At 42.2% G+C, this 18193-nt stretch overlaps 1 protein-coding gene across 1 annotated transcript in view; it reads right to left on the minus strand.

The window, feature by feature from the left end:
* Positions 1-424: 424 nt before the first annotated feature.
* The window catches only part of SECISBP2L (SECIS binding protein 2 like), a 63799-nt gene continuing 46030 nt past the window's right edge, over positions 425-18193 (minus strand). Inside the window, exons 15-18 of the mRNA XM_049781499.1 lie at positions 16323-16543; positions 12460-12614; positions 10373-10592; positions 425-1467 (exon numbers count right to left, since the gene is read on the minus strand). Of these exons, the coding sequence (XP_049637456.1) occupies positions 779-1467; positions 10373-10592; positions 12460-12614; positions 16323-16543 (1285 nt within the window). The 3' untranslated portion in view covers positions 425-778. The remainder of the gene's footprint in view (positions 1468-10372; positions 10593-12459; positions 12615-16322; positions 16544-18193) is intronic.

Below are 18193 nucleotides of genomic sequence, written 5' to 3' on the forward strand. Positions count from 1 at the left end.
TGCAAGTAGAACAGCAGTCATACTATCAGCTGGTCAGTCACCTGCAAAAATGCGTCAACATGACGTAATTGTGCCTATGTGTGAGAGCATACGTGAGGCAAGTCAGAAGCAACAAAGAGAGCACACCTAAATGGTCCCACCACAGGTGGCTTTTGATGGTTCAGCCACATACATGGCACCTAACTAAGTCGCCTGCCATCAAACATGGTTGCCCCTTTGCTGGCCTAAATTTGGGGCCATTTTAGCCAACCTCAAGGATTGGCAGCTTTTGCAGTAAACCTCTGTGGCTCAAACAGAAGCAGCACCACTTGTGAACACAAACCACTGTGAATTCAGCCTCGGCCTTTAATTTCTTTTCTAATTCTACCTCCAGTTCTTTTTGGTAAAGAAGCACCGGACATCATCTTGGCCAGACAGATTACAGGTGAAGGAGGTGGAATCTTGACAAAAATACTGAAAATTGCTCCACTTTTTAGAACTTGACCTTGCAAAATGACTCTACAGAGGCATTTCAAGTCAAAAGTCATGTTAGTCATTCTTTCCCTTTACAAAATAAGCTCAACTACTTTAAATTTCTGACAGTTCTTAGAAAGACATGTCGATGCTAAGGAAAAGTTAGGCTGTCGATCATTACAAGTAAAAGACAGTTACAAAAATATCTCTGTCAGGAATTAAATACATATATTAAATACTGGACAGTGCAAACATTGAGTTGAAGCACAGAAGACAGTGGCTGCGACTCTAGCAGAGGGGCGGGAGAGAGCTGGAGCGCCCCAAGTCACACACTGGGGGGTAGACGACTAGACTCGGGACCCTCCTCGCTCGGTGAGCTGCAGGTGCGAGGGTGGGGCGGCTCCTGGGTGCCTGGAGGGCCAGTGGTCCAGGTTTCGCTGTCTGCCCCTGCCCCGGGCTCTGGCACCTCCGCGGCCTCTGCTCCCTCTTCCCCACTCTGCTCTGCGTTATCTTCCTCGGCCCCGCTGAGGGTTTTCCCGAGCTGCAGAGTTTCCATCGTCCTCTGGGTCTCAGAGACCCATGATTCAATCCTACTAGTGAGCTGGACTTCTACAGCTATGGGTTCGTGCACATAGTCCTCCTCTTCCTCCTCCTCCTCGTCCTCCTCCTCCTCCAGCATGCCGGGCACCAGCGTGCTGGTAGTGCTGGTGATGGAGGAGTTCAGGAGATCTCGGCAACTGCCATCCAGAGAGCCCGTCTCGGTGCTCTGCTGCGAGGCCCACTCCAGGTCGTCGGGCTTGGGGTCCTCCTTCTCGCCGGCTGCCACTCTGCCCAGGCTCGGGGCTGCAGGAGGATTGCCTGCACCTGTTGCTGTGGACTGCTTCCCAAGGACAGGCGGTTCCAGGGGGAGCTTACAGGGCTTCTCAGAGGTGTTGTGCTGACAGGAAACCTCCTTCTCGTTTTCGGAGGCTTCCAGGCCATCAGAGGTCTCCACCATATTTCTCCAATTTGTTTCTGCAGATATCAAACAGATTTTTATTGCTTTAAACAGAGCACTGCTGGGGAATCATGAAATGCTTAAAGAAAGAACAACAGGTATTTGCTGGCTTACCAACAGATTGGAAAAGCAAGAGCTCAGTATGCTAGTCCTAGTTTACATGACAGAAGAAAATACTAAGAATATGCTGGGTAAAAGGGGATAAAATGACATGCACAGCATCCCTTCATTAACGATAGTGCAAACTACAGTGTCAAAAACAGAGGGGAGAAAGGAAGGGAGAGATAGAGGGTGGGTGGAAGGGAAACTGGAGACATTCATTGGTGTTGAGAAATGTGCACTGTACTGCCAACCAATATGTCTAAAAGGAGAGAGGGAGAGAGGGAGGAAAAGGGAGAGAGAAGGAGAAGAAAGGAGGAGAAAGAGGGAGGGAGAAATGTATGCCCCAGAGACAGGAAGGGGAGAAGACGAGGACATTGGGGAGTGTGAGAAACACAGTGATGGCAGAAAATGTTCACTGGTGAAGGCTGTTATACATGGTGTGACTATAATTCAATTATGAATAATTTTATCTGTGGAAAAAAAAACAACTGTATTATGAACCACCATAGTGTTTTGTTTTTTTGTTCTTTTGGGCCACACCTGGTGATGCTCAGGGATTACTCCTGGCTATGTGCTTAGAAATCACTCCTGGCTTGGGGGGCCATATGGGATGCCAGGGGATTGAACAGTGGTCGTCCTAGGCTAATGCAGGCAAGGCGGACATGCCTTACTGTTTGCATCACTGCTCTGGCCCCTAACCATGGTGTTTAAATAATTTTTTTAAAAAAAGAAAAAACATAATGTGTATAATTCAAACTTTTCCTCTTTGTTTTTTTAAAAGTTCAATAAAATAGCTAAGTAACAAAAAAAGTGCTAGGCAAGACAAATAAAGAGGCAAAAGGAAGTATACCAATGCCTCAGAATATAAAAGAACTTACACAAGAGCTGATACCTATTTATTCATATTCATATTAATATATGTAATTTCTGCATTTATGAAAAAGCACAGGGAGCAAAGGCAGATTCCTAGCAAAAATAGTTCTCATCTGACAGGTTTCTATCACATTCCCTCAGCAAATTACCTAACCACTATCTTTTTGACTTACAAAGGTAATTGTTTCCATTTATAAAAAAGAAGTCATTTATGCCTTCTAACATTGGTGTAAAGTTTATTTTTATAATATACAAAAGTAAGTGGCTTGGCTTACCATGTTTCTTTGGAGGCAAAAAAAAAATCAACATGCATTATTGTAATAGTTAACTCCACAAAACCTAAAAAAATCCCCTCAAAAAACAGGGACAGGAAATGAACAGGCACTTCTCTGAGGAAGACCAACAGATGGCCAACAGACACATGAAAAAATGCTCATCACTTATCACTAGGGAAATTCAAATCAAGACAACAATGAGATATCATTAAACACCAGTAAGGATGGTACATATCAAGAATAATGGGGACAATTATCTGTTGATAGAGATGTGGTGAGAAAGAACTATCCTCCGTTGCTGGTGGGAATACTCTCTGATCCAACCCCTATGGAAAACAGTATGGAGGGTGCCCAGAGAACTCAGAATTGAGCTGCTATACGACCGAGCAATCTCTCTTTTGGGCATTTATCCCCAGGACAAGAAAACATTCATCCAAAAGAATGTATGCACACCACTATTCACTGCAGCACTCAATACACTAGCTAAGACTTGGAATCAACCTAGATGTCCAACAACAAACAAGTGGATCATAAAGATGTGGTGGTATATGTATGTATATATGCATATGTGTACATATACATATACATATGTGTATATATATACACACATACACACAATTAAATACTACATAACTGTAATTGAATGTTGTAATCATGCAATTTTCAGCAATAAGGATGAAACTGGAAGATACTGTGTTAAATAAAGCCAAAAGAAGGATAAATACAGAATGATATCAGTTAAATGGGAGTTGTCTCAAACATCCTTGGCCCCTGGGCAGGAGAAGGAAAGAAACTGTGTAGAAGAAAAGAAAAACAAATATGAAAGGATGGGGGATGGGACTGGAGAGAGAGCATGGAGGTAAGGCATTTGCCTTTCAAGCAGAAGGACAGTGGTTCGAATCCCAGCATCCCATATGGTCCCCTGAGCCTGCCAGGAGCGAGCTCTGAGTGTAGAGCCAGGAGGAACCCCTGAGCGCTGCCGGGTGTGACCCAAAAACCAAAAAAAAAAAAGAAAAGAAAAAAAAGAAAGGATGATGGGGGGCTGGAGAGATAGCACAGTGGTGTTTGCCTTGCAAGCAGCTGATCCAGGACCAAAGGTGGTTGGTTCGAATCCCGGTGTCCCATATGGTCCCCCGTGCCTGCCAGGAGCTATTTCTGAGCAGACAGCCAGAAGTAACCCCTGAGCACCGCCGGGTGTGAACCAAAAAAAAAAAAAGAAAGGATGATGGGGGCTAGGGGCCAAGTGGTCTCAGATGCATTGGTAGTGTTAAAAAAGGGCAGAACTAAATATCCAACCAAAGGTAACAAGGGAATCAAGAGACCCGAACTCTAAACTGTAAATGGGACTGTTATACTGACAGCCTGGGGCCAAAGGTGTTGGTGGTGGTGTGGGATACTCTCTGGGAACATTGGTGGGGGGAGGTGGACACTAGTGGTGGGATTGGCCCTGACTTAGCACGTCTGAAATCCAACTATAAGGGACTTTGTAAATCACAAAGGTCTTGAAAAAAAATAAGATTTAAAACCAGGCGGGGAAAATCCACGAAAGTACACCGGCCCAGTGGGGCCCAACTGTGAAAAACTGTGAGTGTGACCTGTATATGTCTGTCTACTGTCCTCTTGTGTGAAACTCTTGCGAGTGGGGCAAAAAGAGGCTCCAGCGGAGCACGGCTGCTCCGCTTCACTACGCGGCCGTGCACTCTTTCTAAGGAAAGAACACCATTGCAACAAGAAGGAAAAATCACACTAAGAACGGCGCTATATCACAGAAGCAAACATTTCTCTCCTGACTGTCTTCTCTGTTGCATGCTCGGGCCTAAGATTTGACCCAGTGTGAGGCTTCATCCACGGAGGATTCCCCTCCCTTAGAGGCAAGTCAGCCCATCCAGAAAGGGAGGAGCCAGAGGAGTGTGCTGCCTGCATCATATAGACAATGAATACCACCACAACACGTAGAAAAACCCACAATACAAGTGTGACAATGGGGAAACAACGCAGGCCAGCATCAGACATAGAGAATGAAGATGACAATTCTGATGACCAGATAATGTCCAACCAACTAATCAACCTCTCAGATAAGGACTTTAGACTAGCAATATGGAAGATGCTCAAAGAACTCCAAGAAACCATGGATCGAGTTGAACAGAACACTAATAAGAACCAAGAAAATATGAAGACAGAAATCACAAAACTCCAAACTGAAATAACATGTCAACTAACAGGACTGAAAAAGTCAGTAAACGAAGTGAATGACAAAATGGATAAGCTCTGGGACAAGGTATCAGAAGCTGAGAATAGACTTGGTGCTGTGGAAGATGAGATACATAACAATTCCATACAGCAGGAGAGATTGGACAAAAAACTTAAAGCAAATGAGCAGACAATGGAAAAATTAGTCAAAGAATGGGAACAGATGAAAATAGAAGTCTATGATAAGATCAACAGAAACAACTTAAGAATCATTGGAGTCCCAGAGACCCAGGAAGAAAATTTCCATGAAGAATCAACGGTCAAGAACATCATTAAAGAGAAACTTCCAGAGCTAAAGAATATATGTGATCAAATCCTGCATGCCCGAAGAGTACCAACCAAAAGAGACCCCAGAAAAACCACCCCAAGACACATCCTAGTCACAATGACAAATCCCACAGATAGAGACAGAATTCTGAAAACAGCAAGATCAAAAGGGGAAATCACGTTCAAGCAAGCTTCCCTGAGATTTACAAAAAATATAGGAAGTGTTTCCTCTTAATAAAATCACAACATTCACATTTTCACGCACCCAATGTTGTTTGGGATCAATTTATTGATGCGCCACTTTCGTCTGTTTGGTACCACATGGGTCATAACCTGTATTATTTCTTCACTGCACTGGTTAGTGCTGAGTACAAGGAGTCCTTAATCTGACTGCTTTCCTTTGTTATGTTCTTTTTTTTTTTTTTTTTATCTTATTGCTTTTAATATTCTGTTTCTGGCTTGGACCCTTGCTGTTCTGATTACAATGTGACTTGGAGCATTTCTATTTGGGCCTATTTTACTGGGAATCTTTAATCTGATTCTTTTTTTCTTTTTTTTCTTTCTTTTTTTTTTTTTTTTTTTTTGGTTTTTGGGCCACACCCGGCGGTGCTCAGGGGTTACTCCTGGCTGTCTGCTCAGAAATAGCTCCTGGCAGGCACGGGAAACCATATGGGACACCGGGATTTGAACCAACCACCTTTGGTCCTGGATCAGCTGCTTGCAAGGCAAACGCCGCTGTGCTATCTCTCCGGGCCCAATCTGATTCTCCTTATGCACTCAACTCATCACTCTAAATTGTTCTTTCCACACAAGATTTATTTTCCTACTTTACCTTTCAGGTTTCAGTAACAATCACACTTAAATTAAAGTCAGTCTCTTTGGGAACAACTTCCTAAGAGGACAGTCAGTGGAATTCTCATAGCATTTCTGCATATCTATCTCACAAGTAGTTGTTTCTTATTTGCTGGTCCACCCTCTACACTCTCCTCCCTTTTTTTTTTTTTTGGGGGGGGGTCACACCCGGCAGTGCTCAGGGGTCACTTCTGACTCTACGCTCAGAAATCGCTCCTGGCAGGCATGGGGGACCATATGGGATGCCGGGATTCAAATCGCTGTCCTTCTACATGCAAGGCAAACACCCCACCTCCATGCTTTATCTCCGGCCCTCCTCCCTTCCTTTTTTGCATCCCTGTACTTGGCATATATACATAAGTACAGGGAATAAAGGCTTAGTTTGAAAATGTAAACAAATTGTATATAAATCATATATATGTAATCATGCTTAAAAACTTTTTTTTTGTTTTGGGGCCACACCTGGCAGTGCTTAGGGGTTACTCCTGTTTCTCTGCTCAGAAATCGCTCTTGGCAGGCACGGGGGACCATATGGGATGTCGGGATTCAAACCAACACTGGTCCTGGGTCAGCTGCTTGCAAGGCGTTTGCTGTGCTATCTACCGCTGTGCTATCTCTCCAGCCCCACATGCTTAAAAACTTTTAAGAAGGAAAAACTTTTTAAATTTACGAACCAGATAGATAGCAAAGAGGTTAAGACACTGGCTTTGCCTGCAGCTGACCCTTGTTCAGTCCCTCAGCACTTCCATGGGAATTCCCTAAGCAGAGAGCATGAAGCACAGCCCTTGAACACTGCAAGGTAAAGTTCAAACGTTTACTCAACCCCCCAGAAGAAGGTTTAGTTACACATTTGAACATTATTTTAACAATTTTTCTTCCAACAAAAGTAATCATAAAATTTTACTTTGTGTCTTAGAAAACGTTTCCCCTCTCCCTTGACAATGAGTCAGGGAAGAGGAAAAAAAGTAAGATTGGGCAGGTTTGCCTGTCTCTAGGCTCATCCCCTAACGTCAGGTGAGTCCCTCAGAAAGGGAAGTGGTAGATCGCCAGCATCAGTAGGTCCCTGAGCATCACCGGAAGTGACCCCCGTGCACAGGGCTGAAAGCAGCCACTTTCCCAGCTGAGCAAATGGAAATTTAGCTCTGATTAAAACTTTCTTGATGATTTAGATAAATCCTCCTCAAGTTACTAAGGAGAAATTGAAGACCAGTGATTAATCTATCATGCTAAAGTTTAGAGAAAAGCACCAGGCAAAAGTATAAAAAAGCCAAACAAGTCTAATCTCAGGCTACTTTAAAGCTAGTGCTTTTTTGAAATACTTCCTACCTTTTAAAGACTCTTTTTATGTTTTTCTGGTCCAAATGAAGATCACTGTATTTGCCCCAAACCCCAGCTATATTTATGTGTCTTGCGGTTTGCCTTTAAGCTTTCACAGGTCACATACAGAAAACTGACCTCATTTACCAAGTTGGCATTTTCTCTAGACAAACTAGCATGCCTGTCTCTAAGCCAGTACCTATCCTCCACCAAAAGTTTCCTTAATTGACTCTGGCTTTGGAGTTTTGTAAAAGAGCTTTGTAAGAAAGCATTCCAAACAAGAACTATGATCACAGACAGGGACACCCAAAATGGGAATGTGAGAAGAAAAGAAGAATTCAGTTTTTTAACATGTTCAATATTAGAAGGTACTCCAGGTAAAGAAAAGAGATAAACAAGGAGCCAAGTTGGAGCACGTGACTACTCTGTTTTAAAAATAAAGAGGGGCACCAGATACTCTACCAAGAAAGTGGAAAATAATTTGAAGTTATTCAAATTACAGGGGTCGGATAGATGGCTGAAAGTACTTGATTATATACTGTACATATGGGAGGCCCAGGTTCAACCCCTGGTACCACCTGGTTGTCAAGTCCAACTGAAAGGGGCTAGCAGATGGAGCCAGAATAACCCCCAAGCACTGCTAGGAGCTGACCCAAAACAAACGAGAAAAAACTACAGACATGGTTTTTTAAGTTACTAACAGCACATAAGAAAGCTCCTTTAGGGGCCGGAGAGATAGCACAGAGGTAAGGCATTTGCCCCTTTAGGGGCCGGAGAGATAGCAAGGAGGTAAGGCATTTGCCTTGCATGCAGGAAGACTGTGGTTCTAATCCCGGCATCCCATATGGTCCCCCAAGCCTGCCAGGAGCGATTTCTGAGTGTAGAGCCAAGAGTAACCCCTGCGTGCTGCCGGGTGTGACCCAAAACAAAACACAAAACTCCTTTAAGCATAATTTTTTTTCTTTTCTTGTTGATTTTGGGGTCCCACCTGGCAGTGCTCAGGGTTCATTCCTGGTGGTACCTCGAGGACCATATGTAACATAAGACAAATGTCTTGCCTTCTATACAATCTCTGATCTCTATATTTATTATTATTATTATTATTATTATTTTGTTTTTTGGGGGTCACATCCAGCAGCGCTCAGGGGCTACTCCAGGCTCTATGCTCAGAAATCGCCCCTGGCAGGCACAGGGGACCATATGGGATTCCGGGATTTGAACCACCATTTTTCTGCATGAAAGGCAAACGCCTTACCTCCATGCATTTCTCCAGCCCCTATAATTATTTTTTAATAATGCTTTGGGTTGTTTTGTTGGTGGTGTTGTTGTTTGGTGGGGGGAGGTTTGGGAAGAACAGTTATACCTGCTAATGCTCAGGAGCTGTTCCTGGTTCTGGGTTAAGGAGTGACCCCTTGTGGTGTTCAAAGGACTGGTGGTGCTGAGAAATTGAAGCAGGGTTGTGGCTGCATTACCCACAGGCAAAGCTAAGTGCCTCACCTCCTGTACCATCTCTCATGTGCCTTAAAAAAGATGTTTTCAACATTATGCTAATTCTGTAATAGTTCAAACAGTAAACTTAATAGTTTTTAAGTCTTGATTATTATCAGATATAACACAAATGTCACATGAGACTAGAAATGTAGCACAGTGGAAGAGAGCATACCCTGTACACACTGTGCCCTGGGTTTGATACCCCCATCATAGTTAACAGAGGGATACACCCTGGCACCCAGCCCTGTCCGATGGGACACTCTCATCACTACAGCAGCAATGACAATAAAAAAATATTTCATGGAGCCAGGGTGATAGTACAGGGGTAAGGTACTTGCCTCGCATGCAGCTACTTAGGTCTGATCCTCGGCATCCCATAAGGTACCTGAGCACAGTCAGAAATGATTTCCAAGTGCAGAACTAAAAGTAACCCCTGAACACCACCAGGTGTGACACACACACCCCAAAAAATTGCATGTCAAAGATTTATAAGCTTAGATCTCAAGTCTTTCACTTTCTTAGCAAATGCAACATTTTAATAATTGAATACAAGTGTGAAAATTAAACTTCTAGAGCCAAAAAGAGTTGGAAGGTAAGACAATTGCCTTACATGTGGTTGCTCTGACTACTATACAGGTAATTTTTGAACAGAGATAGGACTAGCCCCTAAAAACAAATAACTGGGTGTGGCCCAAAGAAAAACAAGTGTTCTAGGATTTAATTAGTAGGTTGCAAAAACAATGCATTTTACTTTGATTTTTGAGTTTTGGGTGGCACTCAGGCTCTGTGCTCAGAAGTCGCTCCTGGCAGGCTCGGGGGACTATATGGGATGCCGGGATTAGAACAGGGGTCCGTCCTGTGTTGGCCGTATGCAAAGCAAACGCCTTACCACTGTGCTATAGCTCCAGCCCAGTGCATTTTACTTTTGAAATTCTGTTTAGGTGAAGTTGTTTGGGGTTGAGCCATACCTGGCTGTATTAGCAGAAGAGAGGGAGAGAGGGAAAGAGAGGGAGAGAGAAAGAAAGGGTCTCAAGAACGCAAGACATTTGCTTGGTCTCTGAGTCACATATCTGGCCAAAGGTTGGTTGGTTTGTTTCTAACATTTGTATAACATTACAAAGTGATTTTGCTTTAATAAAAAAAATTAAATGCCAGAATGCTCCTCAGAGGTAGAGTATAGGCCCTGGGTTTCCTCCCTTACACCTCAAAATGACAAACTATAACAAAGATTCTAAAACTATGAATCAATTCCAAGGTCATAGAAAATCTCAGCTCCAAATAGCCTGTTTGTATGTGAGGTGGAGGTGCCTGAGCCTCACGAGTTTTTACTTCGGGGCATATGTTCTACACTGAACAATATCCCTGATTCTTAATAACGTTACTTCATGGAAGTTTAGTCACCAAAATTTTAAGCAAAATCCGATTACAGATGAATATTCCAGCAGTCATGTGGAAAGTCACTTTCCAAATGATTTTATGATATACAACAACGTACCATACTCCTTTTCATTGACTTCAGAGATGGGCTCAGAAATCACGCTGCAGAAGGAAATGGCACTCGCTGCAGAGGGATTCCGAGAGTGCCCCATGTGGTGTGGCACCTTCTTTACATTCTTTAAGGCTTCCTCGGCCTGTTCCTGTTCCATGGCTGCCACCATATCTTTATATGCTTTTCTGGCTTCCTCAGTGAGTTCTACCAACTTATTAAACAGGCTCTAAAATAAAAAGATTTTCATTAGGCCCATTTTACTCTCATATTTATTCCTATGATTAGTAATACTTACCTCTAGTTTCACAATCCTAAGTATTTCAGTCAGCACAAGGTCCAAGTGGCATAAAAATCACACAAAACCTAACTGAAGACTCAGCAACTAATATACGCTGCTTATTTAATCCTGTTAAGTCTTGAGGAAATGGAATTCAAGAAATGTGAACAAGTATGCTGTATTAAATGCTCCAGCACATTTGATTCACTGATTCAGCAATTTTACCCTTTACCAGCTGACACCACAGTGAGTACAAAGACTGAAAAAAACTCTCTGAGGTTGGAAGAGCAGCTCTAGATTAATTCAAATCATAATATCTTAAAGTATACAGATATACAAAGTACTATGACTTTTGGGGACCAACAGCAAAGCTTGTCTTGCCAGTGTGAGGCCCTGGGTTTACAATGATTTTTAAATTAAAAAAAAAACAAATCTTCATCAAAGTAGATATTTATAACCATAAAACAGACAGGCTTTCTAGAAACATATAAGTTATGTTATGACCAGAGTGATAGCGCAGTGGTAGGGTGCTTGCCTTGCATGCGGCTGACCCAGGATGAACCTTGGTTCGATCCCAGGCATCCCAAATGGTTCCCAAGCCAGGAGCGATTTCTGAGTGCATAGCCAGGAACATCACTGGGTGTGGCCCAAAACAAACAAACAAACAAAAAAGTTAAATAGGTGAGTAGAAATAATTTCACAACTAATGCAAGAGAAACTGAATGAACAAATGAGGGGTAGGTGAACACAGTGTCTGTCTGCATAGGAAAAGACAGACCCTCAAATATTTTTGGGAAGAGAGAAAACACTCATGGGAAGTAAAAACATCATCATTTAGTAGGTGTTCTAAGTTTATAAAAATATAAACTTTTATATTAGCAGCTCTTATAGGCAGGTTTTTTTTCTTGTTTGTTTTGGGCCACACCTGGTGACGCTCAGATTACTCCTGGCTATGCGCTCAGAAATCACTCCTGGCTTGAAGAACCATGTGGGATGCCGGGGGATTGAACCGAGGTCCATCCTAGGCTAGTGCCGGCAAGGCAAATGCCTTACCGCTCTGCGCCACTGCTCTGGCCCCTATAGGCAGTTTTTTATTAGCCAATTTAGTTGATGAAGATATCATGGATAGAGACAAATTTTAGGAATTCCATTTTCTAAAGGAAATCTTCCATTAACAGATACTTGGAGCCAGAGGGATAGTACAGGCTGACCTTCACTGAAAATGGTCCTGGACATCACGTAGCACAACTGGGCCTAGCCCAACTCCCTTTCCTTGTCCCCAAAAGAGAAAATACTAAAAACTCCTAGAAGACAAATCATTACCAACATACTAACTGAAGAAAATTATCTTACTCCTTTTTCTGGCAGTTAAATAAATTCCCAAGTATTCCATTGCTGAACCCAAAAGGAACACATGAACACACACACACACACACACACACACACACACGCACGTGTGCGCGCGCACACACACACACACACACACACACACACACTACAGAAGAAACAGAAGCTAAAAATGTTTTAAAATGCTTCCCAAGTATTCCATCACTGAACCCAAAAGGAACACACACACACACACACACACACACACACACACACACACACACACACACACAGAAGAGAAGCTAAATTTTTTTGAAATGCTGTAGGATTCATTTATACCAACTTATATATTTTAGTATTTTCACAGTGGAAAAGTAAATGTAATAGCCAGAAAACTTCCATTCTCATAGATAATGGTGACCTCTAACTTCTTCGAATTCCTCACTGGCACACTGTCCCAAGGGGGAGTGCATGTCTGCCATGCTCTTACCTCAGCACCAAAGTAGTTGAAGATTCCCACCACACTAACAGGAACCAGTTTGTTCACACAGCGACCAAGAGCTTTCCTTCCAAGAGCAAACACGAAAGGGATTTCTTGCTCCCGTGCCATGGCTATAACGTTATAGAGAGCCTCATCCAGACCACCTAACAATCAACACACAGAGTAATTTTTATTTAACAAAGTGAAACAGAGCATCAAACCTTTCAGTTAGTAAGCTGCATTAGATGTATTAGCAATTATCAAAATGACCTAAATATCCCAGGAGGCATTGTAAAATGTAAACTTGAAGGACCAAAAGATATCAAAGGAAAATAAGAAATGTCCTACTGAGATATAGATAAAACTAGTCTACAGAACAGTCTTGAGGCATTGAAGAGATGTTTTCATGATATATTTTAAAAATGACCAAAAACGCCCATAAAGTAACTGTGGTACAATGGAGCTGCTAGAAAAAATGAAGTCATGAAATTTCTTATACATGGATGGTTATCGAGTCATGCTGAATGGAATGAGTCAGAAAGAAAGAGATAGAAGAAAAATAAAAGACAGTATTAATAATATTCAGAGACAATAGAGATGAAGATCAGGAGGACCAGTCCACGGTAGGAAGGTTGCCACAAAATGGTAGTTGCAGTTTGGGGAGGGAAGGGTTCATTATGACAATGACAGTTTGAACTAATTACTCTGAACAAGAACTGGGTGCTGAAAGGGAATAAAGTGATATGCATGGTACTCTTTCATTAAAAATAGTGCAAACCACAGAATCAAAAAGGAAAAGAGAGCAAAAAAGAGAAATAAGCACATGCCTGCCACAGAAGCAGGTGGGTGAGGGTAGGAGGACAGGAGGGAAACTGAAGACATTGGTAGTGAGAAATGTTCACTGGGGAAGGGTAGTGTGTATTCTATAACTGAAACTTAATTATGAACAATTTTGTATCCATGGTGCTTAAATAAAGAAATTATAAAAATGACTTAAAGAGTAAGACAAAAATATTATGGCCTAACATTTGGGAACCATATTTAATGTCAACTCTGCAGAACCAATAAAATAAAACTTCAAAATAAATTTAACTTAAAACTTAAGAAGAGTTTATGTAGCCCAATTCAAAAAACTAACAAAGGCTCGACTAAGTATTTCTCCAAAGACTCTACTAAGTCATCCAATAAACATATGAACAAATGTTCAATATTGTTGTTATTAGGAAAAACAAAATAAAAAAAGATACCTTTTATATCCATACCAGTAACTATAACAATACCAAAAGGAAAATGTCAACTCTTGGTGCAGAGAAAGAGAACTGGAACCTTTTTACCCTGTTGGCCTACCATATTTTCCAGCGTAAAAGACAACCGGACATATAAGATGACCCCCTAATTTTACAGTGAAAATGTAGATGTAGGCCTATATTCGCTGTATAAGACAGAACGTTCCTGTGCTTAAACTATATGTACCACAGTGAGCCAATCACAACAAGCAAAGGTTCAAAGGTTTTACTGTCATAGACTTCCTCTCTGACTCTGGCCAATCTGAGCAGGCTTTTTACAGTGTAGATTTGGGTACAGAACATTGTCTAATTTGCATGCATCAAAAGCCTGCTTGGATTGGCTGAGTTAGAGAGGCGGTCCGAGCAGCCTGCAGTGATTGGTGCAGGATCGAGTTGGAAAATTCGTTTTGTGGCAATATCCAGACGATTTTCGTTTAGCGTCATATCGAAACGTTTTTCGGGATATACTCGGTGTATAAGACGACCCCCAATTTTTGGTTGACTTTTTTTCGTTTCAAAAGTTGTCTTATACGCCGGAAAATACAATAAGGTTTCTCAAACATTAAAACAAAAAGACCCCATGACCCAAGAATTCTGTTCCTAGATATATGTATGTATAAACTTAAGAGAACTGAAAAAAAAGAGTTGCAGACAAATGTGAGCAGCAGCATTACACACAGTCAAAATATTATGGTAACACTTCTGTCAGCTCTGTGGCAAATTCATCTAATAGTTAAAAAAGAAGGGAAGTACACTTTTGCTAATAGTCAGGTAAACCTTAGTAACATTAAGTGAAAGAGACTGAGATACCAAACACCAGATATTAAAAGAATTTCATTTATTATTCAGAATAGGCAAATTAAGAGAAAATAGATTAGTGGCTGCTAGGAGCTGGCACAAGGAAGAAATGGATAGTACTTGTTCCATGAGTATTGCTTTTTTTTTTGTTTTGGGGCCAACCTGGTGACACTCAGGGGTTACGCCTGGCTATCCACTCAGAAATCGCTCCTGGCTTGGGGGACCCTATGGGAAGCCGGGGATTGAACTGAGGTCAGTCCCGGGTCAGCCGCATGCAAGGCAAATACCCTACCACTGCTCCATTGCTCCGGCCCCATGAGTATTGTTTATTTTGGGAATAATAAAGGTGTTTTGGTATTAGTGGCAGTGAATGCACAACACTGTATTTTGATGTTTGGGTTTTGAGCATCCCCCAGCATTGCTTTGGAGCTATTCCTGGCTGTGTGCTCAGAAGTTACGGCTGATAGTGCACAGAATACATGAGGGGCCACACAGTGCTAGGGATTGAATGTGAACCTCAAGCATGCAAAGCATGTGTTCAGGCTTTTGAATACCTCTCCAGCCCCCAAACAGCATACACTTTGGAAAAATAAACTGTATAGACTGTATGTGACCATTGTTATTGCTATTTATCTGCTGAGAAGAATATGCCTATTATTGCTATCTGATACTTGGATCTACTCTCATCTGAAACAGCTCCTCCATGAAAACAGGTAAGAGCTAAGGAGGTGGCTCAATGTAATCAAGCTCAGTCAAAGCTCATGAAGCCATGAAATCTTGCTGCATACATGAGGCGTAGGTTCAATTTCTGGTAACACACACACACACACACACACACACACTTACATGCTAAAGTGCTTGGCAAAGTTCACAGGATATGTGTGCTGGCCAATGACCCAAGAGTGTATGTATCTAGCTGCTGATTTATGTATAAGACAAAATGGCCAACAACGAAAAGCAATCTAAATACCTTAAAAGTACAGCAGGTAGGGCACTTTCCTTGTACATGTCTGAGTGAGATTTGATCCCCAACATCACATATGAACCCCTGAGCCCCCCCAGGAGTGATTACTGAGTGCAGAGCCAGGTGTAACGCCTGAGCATAGCTGGGTGTGACTCAAACCAAATCAACGAATTAAAAAGAGTAGACTATATTTGCAGAGGTAAATGATCAAACTTCAGTAGTTCAAACTTAGTAAGTCAACTTAAATCTTTATCACTAATGTTTACATTCAGACCTCAATTTCAAGACCAGTTTCAGGTAACAAAAGACTTCATTTTCATTCCTTATGTTCACTCTTTCATACTAGAGCTAAATTATACTAAGAAATAGATAGATTTTAATTTATAATTACTATACATTGGGCTGGAGAGATAGCTCACAGAAGCTGACCGCCTGCTTTGGAGGTGAGATCTGGATTCAATTCCCAGTACCACATGGCCCCAGAGCTGGACCGAGAACAATTCTCAGCCCTCAGCTGAGGCTTCCCTTAGCATTGTAATCTGTGGCCCCAAAATAAAAATAAAAAGTCATTGCATATCCTACGATTAGGCTACATGTCAAAACTCAAAGGAGCCAGAGAGACAGCAACACGAAAAGGCAAGTGCCTTGCACTTGGCTGGCCTGCATTCAGTTGCCAGCATTCCACATGGTCCCCTAAGCAAAGCCAGGAACGATTTGAGTGCAACAGTCAAGAGTAATCCTTGAGCATCACTAGGTGTTGCAATGTTCCCCCGCACCCCAACAAAACAAAACCAAAAAAAATGCCTCAAAAGAAAACTGTTCACCTTTTGACTGGATTTTTTCACAGTTTGGAGAGATTATAACACATTTGATTTTATTTAACTTCATATGCTTAGTAACTTCTCTTAGGCCCATAACTAGTCGTCGCCTCGCTTTGGCTCTAACGGGATCCTTTTGGTAAATGCGTTCCTGGAAACTCACAAGCTCTTGGAGAAGAAGAGTCACACATTCATCAATCTCTTTGCAAAGAACCTGGTTACAATATCTGTAAAAGAAAATAAAAAGAGCTAAGTTCATGCTAATTCATTTTTTGGTAACTGTAAAATGTCTTTAGAAAAAAATATATCCGCTCATTCTTTAAAATACTCAGAAAAACAAGAATTTATCTCTAAATAATTCCTAAAAATAAGAATCAAATGTAGCTTGCAGTTTAAAAATAGTTAAAATGTGGGATAGAGTGATAAGACAACAGGTAAAGTGCTTACACATGGCTCACCTTGGTTTAATCCCATATACCCATATGGCCCCCAATCCCTTCCAGGAGTAATAGCATAGATTCAGGGGTAAGCCCTGAGCAGCACTAGATGCTGACCCCCCAGAAAAGGGTAGAAGGAAGGAAGGAAGGAAGGAAGGAAGGAAGGAAGGAAGGAAGGAAGGAAGGAAGGAAGGAAGGAAGGAAGGAAGGAAGGAAGGAAGGAAGGAAGGAAGGAAGGAGAGGTGGGAAGGAAGGAAGGGGAGGTGGGAAGGAAGGAAGGGGAGGTGGGAAGGAAGGAAGGGGAGGTAAGAAAGAAGGAAGGAGGGAGGGAGGAAGGGGAGGTGGGAGGAAGGAAGATGTTTGGTAACAAGATATATAGCTATTTCATCCCAATGAATACCAAAGACACTTGTAACAGATTCTGGGCACTCTACCTCAGCCATAAAAATAAGAGGTTGGAGAAATAAGATAGTCCAAGAGACCTGACCCCCTACCTACCTGCAGGACAGCATGTCAAACCCCTCCCACCCCAGATTATCACTGGGTATAGAACTAGTGGATCCCAGCACTGAGAACAATTCTCAGCCCTCAGCTGAGGATTCTTAGCATTGAACTGTAACAGCACAATGAAATAATAAGCCCCTTGAACACTGCTACTTGGGAGGCCAAAAAGGAGGTGAGGGAAGTCATACCATATAAATAAATAAGATGATTCCATTAAGTGAAGGTTCTTCTAGCTCTAAAAATATATGGTTATACATGATGAATTCAGTAACTGAAGCCAAAATGAAGGATGACTTGAATTAAAAGTCAAAGGTAGGGGCCGGGTAGGTGGCGCTGGAGGTAAGGTGTCTGCCTTGCAAGCGCTAGCCAAGGAAGGACCTCGGTTCGATCCCCCGGCGTCCCATATGGTCCACCCAAGCCAGGGGCGATTTCTGAGCACATAGCCAGGAGTAACCCCTGAGCGTCAAACGGGTGTGGCCCAAAAACCAAAAAAAAAAAAAAAAAAAAAAAAAAAAAAGTCAAAGGTAGATGAGGGATGAAGCTCAGTGAGGCTTGATGACAAGTTTTGTATTTACATATATGGCACTCAGTTGAAGCCCCAGCACTCCAAAAATAAACAAATTGCATCAAATGCTTTCCATATTAGGGAAAGCAATTGAATAAGGTTCTCTGTGAATCCATGTGTAACAAGAATGCAGAAAACAGGAAGTAACTGCAAACCACAACAAAACTTAATTTCAGGAAAAGAAGTCATCTAAGTTTCTTTGTATAGTGGGCCCGGAGAGATAGCACAGTGGTGTTTGCCTTGCAAGCAGCCGATCCAGGACCAAAGGTGGTTGGTTCGAATCCCGGTGTCCCATATGGTCCCCGTGCCTGCCAGGAGCTATCTGAGCAGACAGCCAGGAGTAACCCCTGAGCACTGTCGGGTGTGGCCCA

The sequence above is a fragment of the Suncus etruscus genome, chromosome 10 (assembly GCF_024139225.1).
Source record: "Suncus etruscus isolate mSunEtr1 chromosome 10, mSunEtr1.pri.cur, whole genome shotgun sequence".
NCBI classification, from domain to species: Eukaryota; Metazoa; Chordata; class Mammalia; order Eulipotyphla; family Soricidae; genus Suncus; species Suncus etruscus.